Source organism: Triticum urartu, chromosome 7, assembly GCF_003073215.2.
Source record: "Triticum urartu cultivar G1812 chromosome 7, Tu2.1, whole genome shotgun sequence".
Taxonomy (NCBI): domain Eukaryota; kingdom Viridiplantae; phylum Streptophyta; class Magnoliopsida; order Poales; family Poaceae; genus Triticum; species Triticum urartu.
Window position 1 is genome coordinate 139344 of NC_053028.1, and position 9922 is coordinate 149265.

At 45.8% G+C, this 9922-nt stretch overlaps 1 protein-coding gene across 1 annotated transcript; it reads right to left on the bottom strand.

Moving 5' to 3' along the window:
• Positions 1-846: 846 nt before the first annotated feature.
• On the bottom strand, positions 847-3403 carry LOC125521905 (disease resistance protein PIK6-NP-like). The gene has a single exon (XM_048686966.1). The coding sequence runs from the start codon at positions 3386-3388 to the stop codon at positions 1175-1177; it is 2214 nt and encodes a 737-aa protein (XP_048542923.1). The 5' UTR covers positions 3389-3403; the 3' UTR covers positions 847-1174.
• Between the last annotated feature and the right edge of the window lie 6519 nt (positions 3404-9922).

The following is a 9922-nucleotide window of genomic DNA, read 5'->3' on the forward strand; positions in this document are numbered from 1 at the left end:
ATATTAAAAATAAGAAAAATAAAAAAGAAGAAGATGCGGTGCTGGCGTGCTGCCACGCATTTGTAGGCGCCTGGCCCCCATCGGAACTCCCATGGAGACTTCCCCCGCCGCCGCCGCCGCCGCACACAGCCGCGACGAGCCCGTCCTCTCCCGCGCCCGCTATTGCCGCATTCTCCTGCGAGATCGCGCGCTGCTCCTCGCCCGACGCTCTCACCACGCCCGCCAAGGACGAGGCCACGTCGCCGCCGACCTCAGGAGGTCCTCCAATCTTGATGCTGGAGACGGAGGAGGCGCCTACGCGCCGGCCGCGCTCGCCACGCGAGCCCTCCCCTTGAATAAGCTGGAGATGTTATTCAGAGCTCCAGGAAATGGCAGATGCGATTGAAAGGATAACTTTTGATTTAAGCCTTGCACATACTACATACTGGTGTGATATATGAAGCCGTGTTCAAGGTTTCTATTGTACATTGTAATTGATGTAATGCACATTGATTTATACCTGAAACCTGTCATTTTATCTATCATATGAAACCATGCCCCGAATCATCTTTTTCCAACACACTAACTATTTTCTGTTTCCTGGCAGCAGATCATATTGACACTTTGCATCATTCTTTCGCATTGTCGGCCGAGACAAGGTACCCTGTTCTCTCCCCCTTCCCCTGGTTTGTTCTTCAGTTCAACAACCATTTCCGCTGAGCTGTCTGAAACCTTACATTTTGGATGTATACACGGCCAAAGATTAAAAAACTTTCACTGGTAATATCAAACTTATATGTGTTTGTAACTTTCTATGATAAAACATAATGATTTTTGTTGTCAATATCCAAAGTTGTATGCTGGACTAAAAATTGGCTTTTTATAAACACAAAACATGCCTTCGTTGGCTACAGTATGGTCTCATACAAGAAATCTTCGAGCATTACAACGCAAGTTAAAAAAGATCAATAATGGAAGTAAGATTACAATAGAAGTACAAATTACAGGAATGAATAACGGATTTAGCAGTACCACATACCCACACATTACAAGAATCAATAATGGATTATGTCTGTTTATTTAGCCCTCAAGAAGGCGACGCGGATTTGAAGGAACAGCCTCCACTTAATTATACAATACGTACCAGATGATTTGTTGGTCAACCAAAAGACAATGTGACATCTTCCAACCTTCTTCACTCGGTGATTATCTTTGGCCACTTGTCAGCGTACTTTTTGTCCAAATACTTAGGGGTGTCCTTCAAATCTTCTACCAAGAACTTTGTTATTTCATCTGCTTGATTACCAACACTGAGATGCACCTCTTGGAGGCTTTTGAGAGTCTCGATGCCGTAAATCCCTTCAAAGGCTTCGAATCGCATATCAATCCTCTCCAGTGCTAGCATTACCTCTTTTCCTGTAACTGCAAAGCTCAACCTTGGCACCATAGTTGCAAAGAAGCGAAGAAGCTTTAGACTCTTGAATCCCCCAGGTGGAATAATGATCTCCCTATCAGTAAGCTGTTTATTTTCCTCAAGGACCACTATGTCTCTATCATCCTTGGCTGCGCTGAGTGTAAAGGTGAGGGTAAACAATTTTGGTAGGTCCTGGATGAGCTGAAACGTACGAGTTTGAAGAACTGTCACAGAAAGGGTTAGCTTGTAGAGATTATTGAGATCTTTAATCCACTCTGGGGCCTTTTCCATCTTGCCAGACAGCTCCAGGCCAATGATGTATCTTGGAGGAGCGGACATAGTGTCTAACGAGTTAATAAAATCAGAGCCCTCATCATTGATTGTAAGAGTCTGCAGACCACAGCTGCAGAGGTACTCGATGGCGGAGCGTAATTGTGTGAAGGTCTGACCGCCCTCCCGTTTACTGAGCTTGTAAATGGCAAGCTTCCTTAGCCCAGTCAGCTGATGAAGGCTTGCTACAGCTGATGAGTCCTCATCGATCTCAATCCCTGACAGTATACGAAGTGCTTTCATCGGCTCCTTATTCTTCTCATGTGGTAACTTCAATGCCTTCCTTGTGTTTTTGTTCCCTCCAAGCATGCTACGGAGCTGCTTGAGCTGTCCAAAACCCTTGGGCAGCACCTCAACATTTGTCTCCCTTATGTCAAGAGTTTCTAGATACTGGAGCTTCTCAATCTTTGAGGGAATCTCAGAAACCTCTGTTCGTCGGAGGCTCAAATACTTCAGCGCAAGCATTTTACATATGTCAATTAGATGTTTATTTGTAAGACCCTTCCAACCCTCAAGGTCCAGCACTTGTATTATTCCATTGTTGAACGACTCGAAAGGGAGTCGTCGGTTCTGGCTTCCAAACACTGTCAGCGACCGCACTTGAGATAAGTTCATACCTTTTGTTGAATTCCCATGCCTAGAACCGCTGCTTTGCATAGAGAGTCGACGAACTTTGTTGCTAGGAGTTGGCATCAACCAATGGCCACCAACAACAGTAATAAAATTCTCTTCGCTTGACTTGGACACGATATATTCGAGAATCATGTCATGAACTTTAAAGGATTTCACCTTCCCATTGCTGCTGTGATCCACAGGGCGTATTATCTTCCTGCTTATGAGCTGATTGAAGTATGTTTCTGCGACTTCCTCTGCACTTAGCCCTTGCTTCTCAGCGACGAAACATTCAGATATACATCGCCGGGTCAGACGCTTCTTACTAATTTTCGAGCCCTTGGGGAATATGCTCAAGTACAATGAGCAGGTCTTGAGATCTGCAGGCAAATCAGTATAGCAATAATCAAGTATCCTTGTGACCCCCTCCAGTGTAAGGGGAGCCACGTGCTCTGGAAATAATGACTTGCAAACTTTACTCCAATGATCATTGTTTTTTGTTGGGTTGCAAGCCACAAGGCCATCCATGGTGACTATGGCCAAAGGCAGGCCCCCACAATATTTCCATATCTCCTCATTGGCCTCTTCTTTCTCCCGATCTTTGCTGCCTTGTGGATCAGAAACACGATCCTTCAGCAGATCTTTTGCATCGGCATCACTAGGAACATCAGCTGAATGCAGATGATCAGGCCCATCTCCTTCAGAGGACTCAGTATCAATAGCTTGAGATCTTGTATCCATTCTTTCGCTTTCTTTGCTGCTTGGGCATTCAGAAACACCCTGATGAAATAGACTTTTGGAGTCAGCATCACTTAGAACATTAACAGTGTGCAGATAATCAGTTCCATCTCTTTCTGAGCACGCCGCACCAACAGCTTGAAATCTTGTAGTTACTATCACTCTACTATCTTTTGTATTATCATGTGGCAACCAATTTCTAATGGTCTCCCATGTTTCTACAGACCATATATCATCAACCAAGAGGAGATACCTGCCAATAAAACGGAAACAAAATACAAGTGAGAAGAAATGTGCTAACTTACTTAAGTTCATACAAGTGAGAAAAAAATTGGGTCACACCAATGTGGTGACCATCTAGATCTGTGCCCAATTTTATGTTTATTTATTTGTTATTGATACAATACATAGTTCCTCACATATTTCTTTTTACAAAAACAAAGATGATAATTTACCTAGAAATGTTAATTTGAGCTATATCTCGTTGGTGTAACAGGCTAGACATCCATTAAAATGTTAAAGATAGGGAAACAACATGCATGGCCTATTGGTGAGGTCAATTATTACAGAAGAGAACGAGAGTGGCGGCGGGGGGTTATATTATGGTTGTTCGCCCTTTGTGCTGGGCTTTTGCTTAACATGCACACAGCCAGCGGCCCAGCGGCCGGCACCCATGCCAGCCTCCAAAAAGAACAGCCACGGACGATCAGACGACCTAGTTCAGGCCGTCGGCGTCGAGCATCTCCTTCTGCCTGGCCTCGAACAAGCTCCTCGTCTTCTCGTTCATCTTGGTCAATTCCACGCTCATGATCGCAAGGGCCACCTCCTTTTCTTTGGTTGCGGCATTGGTGGCCTCGATGTAGCTGCATCTGCCTGGCCGTGACATTGACGGCCTCAATGTCAAGCTGCCTTTGCCGGGACGCCTCCTCCATGTCGATCTTCCTCTTCTTTGCCGCCTCCTCCATCCCAAGCTTCTTCCTTTGAAGCTCTAGTATTGCTTCATTTGCTCGTCCTTACTTTGCCGTGCAAAGTCTCATACAAGGCCATGGATGACACATCACGTATGTCGTCCACCTTGGAGTTGGTCTTGCCCCTCGGCCTCTTCAACACCTCAGCATCTCCACCTCCAGCCAACATGGCCGTCTTCTTGCCTCTCTTTCTTTGAAGTTCACGGTATTGATCCTTGAACTTAGGGCAATTGTTGATGATCGTCCAACAATGCGTAAGAGTGAATGGCTTGTCATTTTTTTGACTGTGCCGGGCCTTGAATGCTTCCAAAGATTGAAATGCCTACACGACCAACAACAATTGAACATGCAAAAGAACTAGGACGAGGAGAGCATACCATGTCCCCAATGCCGAGACCACTCACGGGCCGTGCTTCAACGCTCTCAAGTGCGGCACAATACTTGTTGCATTCTTGTTGGATGAACAACTACCTCTTTTGAATCCAGGTGATGCCTCGGTCGCTCATAAATTGGTAGGGCGCAAACAACTTTCTTTCATGGAATGTTTTGTGAACTCTCGTCCAAAAAACAAGTCCCTTTTGTTGGGCACCGGTCTTCGGATCTTGACTAATATCCATCCAACATTGGCAAATCAACTTGTCCTCTTCTTATGAGTTTGAACCCGTACGAATTCTCTTCTTCTCTTTTGTGCTTCCGCTCTTTGGGTGAGCTCGTCGATGAACAATGGCTCACCCCCAATATCAATGCCTTCTTCTTCATCACCATCACCTTCGCAATAGATGTCATCATCTTCATGCCACGAGTCAGCATGGTCGTAGTCAGCATGGTCGTGGGCCTCTTCATCGGCAACGTACTGGGCTTGGCCATCCTGACTTTGGGTCTCCTTGGGATCGTAGGCACCGCCATGCCCACCCTCAAAAATGACATTCTCCATGTACTGGTTGTAGAAGGGGTCATCGACCGTTGGTGTTGGTGTTGGCATTTCGTCGAACAGGACGCGGGGCGACGGCATGGTGCCCGTAGATGGCGGCCGTGCTTGCTTTCTTTGCATCTCGACGGCCGGCCGGCCGCCACTGCTGGACCCCGACGTGACGTTGAGGTCGATGACGGCCGAGGGGCGTGGGGTGGACATCGCGATCACGCCAACGTCTGGCGACCCTGAAAACGGCTCTGGCCATCGTGACTTGGCGGGGGAAAACCGGACGACAAAGGCGTGGTCATCGACGTCAGCGAGGGGCAGTGGTAAGGCCTGGCGACCGAAGAGCCTGTGCTCGCCGGGCCGACGGCCGCTCCAGAGAAACCCTCCGGACGGCAAAGCCCAAGCATGAGGAGGGTGTGCGCTTTGTTGACGATGTCCTCCTTCTCGCCGACCTCGGCCTTGCGCCGCGCGGCTTCCACCGCATCGCGCTCGGCGGCGAACTTGGTCGCGGCGTTCTTGCCCTTGACGACCGCCCTCCGGTTCCTCCTCTTCGCCGATTATGCGTCCATCTTTGCGAGCTCCTCCGGCGTGCATTCCGACCGCGGCTTCCTCGGACCCTTGGACATCTTCTTCACCTTTCCTAGCGGTCGACGGCCTGGCCGCCGGAATTCGGCGGGGTGTCGGCCATGGACGGGGAGGGTGGTGGGCGGGACGTGGGAGGGTTTGGGGGGAAATGGCGCAAAATGGGGCGCCGGGGTGGTGCTTTGTGCCACCGACGGGCGGGCCAGGGGAGGACAAGCACGCATGTCCCGCCCGTCCACGCGATGTCCGTTTCACCCCAAAAGCGGCCCAAACTTGGGCCGGGGATGGGTCGAAAGCGGACATAAAACGGACAAAAGTCCGTTTGCACCCGCACGCTGGGCCGTCTGGTTTGTCTGTTTTGCCCCAAACGGATGCATCCGAACAGGATGGGGTCACACGCTGGAGTTGGCCTACCCCTAGCGTTGTCATGGCAACAGTGCTAGAACATCCGCGGTCGGTTACACAACAAAAATCGTCCGCTATATCCGTTGACCTTGAACTTCATTTCTCAAATCCATTCTCGCGAAACAGAATTTCGCCCCGCTTTATATATAAAGCACCAACCACAAGTACGCAGCCGGACGATACGACGATGGAGAGGAAGCCTTCAAAAAAAAGCAGAACTTCGAAAATAACGGACAACATATATCGGTCGGGACATTACCATGTCGCCAATTACACAAAACAAGAGGATCTAAGGACTATGCGACAACAACCACAAACTCCTAGTCTCCCCCGGCAACGGCCTCAAGAGGGGGAACGGCGCCTGATGTCTACTACACAACCTTCTTCTTGTAGACGTTGTTGGGCCTCCAAGTGCAGAGGTTTGTAGGACAGTATCAAATTTCCCTCAAGTGGATGACCTAAGGTTTATCAATCCGTGGGAGGCGTTGGTTGAAGATGGTATCTCTCAAACAACCCTGCAACCAAATAACAAAGAGTCTCTTGTGTCCCCAACACACCCAATACAATGGTAAATTGTATAGGTGCACTAGTTCGGCAAAGAGATGGCGATACAAGTGCAATATGTATGGTAGATATAGGTTTTTGTAATCTGAAAATATAAAAACAGCAAGGTAGCAAGTGGTAAAAGTGAGCGTAAATGGTATTGCAATGCTAGGAAACAAGGCCTGGGGTTCATACTTTCACTAGTGCAAGTTCTTTCAACAATAATAACATAATTGGATCATATAACTATCCCTCAACATGCAACAAAGAGTCACTCCAAAGTCACTAATAGCGGAGAACAAACGAAGAGATTATTGTAGGGTACGAAACCACCTCAAAATTATCCTCTCTGATCGATCTATTCAAGAGTCCGTAGTAAAATAACATGAAGTTATTCTTTCCGTTCGATATATCCTAGAGTTCGTACTAGAATAGCACCTTAAGACACAAATAAATCAAAACCCTAATTTCACCTAGATACTAGTAAAATAACGCTATTGCAGCGTGATAACCCACAAGTATAGGGGATCGCAACAGTTTTCGAGGGTAGAGTATTCAACCCAAATTTATTGATTCGACACAAGGGGAGCTCAAGTATAGGGGATACCTGCAACAGTTGAGGGTAGAGTATTCAACCCAAATTTATTGATTCGACACAAGGGGAGCCAAAGAATATTCTCAAGTATTAGCAGATGAGTTGTCAATTCAACCACACCTGGAAACTTAATATCTGCAGCAAAGTGTTTAGTAGCAAAGTAATATGATAGTAGTGGTATGGTAGCAAAAAGTAACGGTAGCAAAGTAATATTTTTGGTATTTTGTAGTGATGATAGCAATAGCAACGGAAAAGTAAATAAGCGAAGAACAATATATGGAAAGCTCGTAGGCAATGGATCGGTGATGGAGAATTATGCCGGATGCGGTTCATCATGTAACAGTCATAACATAGGGTGACACAGAACTAGCTCCAATTCATCAATGTAATGTAGGCATGTATTCCTGAATATAGTCATACGTGCTTATGGAAAAGAACTTGCATGACATCTTTTGTCCTACCCTCCCATGGCAGCGGGGTCCTACGGAAACTAAGGGATATTAAGGCCTCCTTTTAATAGAGTACCAGGAACAAAGCATTAACACATAGTGAATACATGAACTCCTCAAACTACGGTCATCACCGAAGTATCCCGATTATTGTCACTTCGGGGTTAACGGATCATAACACATAATAGGTGACTATAGACTTGCAAGATAGGATCAAGAACTCTCATATATTATGAAAACATAATAGGTTCAGATCTGAAATCATGCACTCGGGCCCTAGTGACAAGATTAAGCATAGCAAAGTCATAGCAACATCAATCTCAGAACATAGTGGATACTAGGGATCAAACCCTAACAAAACTAACTCGATTACATGATAAATCTCATCCAACCCATCACCGTCCAGCAAGCCTACGATGGAATTACTCACGCACGGCGGTGAGCATCATGAAATTGGTGATGGAGGATGGTTGATGATGACGATGGCGACGGATTCCCCTCTCCGGAGCCCCGAACGGACTCCAGATCAGCCCTCCCGAGAGGTTTTAGGGCTTGGCGGCGGCTCCGTATCGTAAAACGCGATGAATCCTTCTCTTTGATTTTTTTTCTCCCCGAAACCAAATATATAGAGTTGGAGTTGAGGTCGGAGGAGCTCCAGGGGGCCCACGAGGTAGGGGCGTGCCCTAGGGGGGCAGGCGCGCCCCCCACCCTCGTGGACAGGTGGTGGGCCCCCTGGTCTTCATCTTTTGCAAGGATTTTTTATTATTTCCGAAATAGATGTTCCGTGAAGTTTCAGGTCATTCCGAGAACTTTTGTTTCTGCACATAAATAACACCATGGCAATTCTGCTGAAAACAGCGTCAGTCCGGGTTAGTTCCATTCAAATCATGCAAGTTAGAGTCCAAAACAAGGGCAAAAGTGTTTGGAAAAGTAGATACGACGGAGACGTATCAACTCCCCCAAGCTTAAACCTTTGCTTGTCCTCAAGCAATTCAGTTGATAAACTGAAAGTGATAAAGAAAAACTTTTACAAACTCTGTTTGCTCTTGTTGTTGTAATATGTAAAGCCAGCATTCAAGTTTTCAGCAAAGATTATGAACTAACCACATTCACAATAACGCTTAGGTCTCAAGTTTACTCATATCAATGGCATAATCAACTAGCGAGCAATAATAATAAATCTCGGATGACAACACTTTCTCAAAACAATCATAATATGATATAACAAGATGGTATCTCGCTAGCCCTTTATGAGACCGCAAAACATAAATGCAGAGCACCTTTAAAGTTCAAGGACTGACTAGAATTGTAATTCATGGTAAAAGAGATCCAGTCAAGTCATACTCAATGTAAACTAACATAATAATACATGCAAATGACAGCGGTGCTCTCCAACTGGTGCTTTTTAATAAGAGGATGATGACTCAACATAAAAGTAAATAGATAGGCCCTTCGCAGAGGGAAGCAGGGATTTGTAGAGGTGCCAGAGCTCGGTTTTGAAATAGAGATGATAATATTTTGAGCGGTTATACTTTCATTGTCAACATAACAACCAAGAGATGGCGATATCTTCCATGCTACACACATTATAGGCGGTTCCCAAACAGAATGGTAAAGTTTATACTCCCCCTCCACCAACAAGCATCAATCCATGGCTTGCTCGAAACAACGAGTGCCTCCAACTAACAAGAGTCCCAGGGGGAGTTTTGTTTGCAATTATTTTGATTTGATTTGCATAAAGCATGGGACTGGGCATCCCGGTGACCAGCCATTTTCTCATGAGTGAGGAGCGGAGTCCACTCCTCTTGAGAATAACCCGCCTAACATGGAAGATACGGACAACCCTAGTTGATACATGAGCTATTAGAGCATACAAAACATGATATTTATTTGAAGGTTTAGAGTTTGGCACATACAAATTTACTTGGAATGGCAGGTAGATACCGTATATAGGTAGGTTTGGTGGACTCATATGGAATAACTTTGGGGTTTATGGGATTGGATGCACAAGCAGTATTCCCGCTTAGTACAGGTGAATGCTAGAAAAAGACTGGGAAGCGACCAGCTAGAGAGCGACAAAGTCATGAACATGCATTAAAATTAATCAACACCGAACGCAAGCATGAGTAGGATATAATCCAACATGAACATAAATATCATGAAGGCTATGTTGATTTTGTTTCAACTACATGCGTGAACATGTGCCAAGTCAAGTCACTTAAATCATTCAGAGGAGGATACCACCCTATCATACCACATCACAACCATTTTAATAGCATGTTGGCATGCAAGGTAAACCATTATAAGCTCCTAGCTAATTAAGCATGGCATAAGAAACTATGATCTCTAATTGTCATCATAAACATGTTTATTCATAATAGGCTGAAT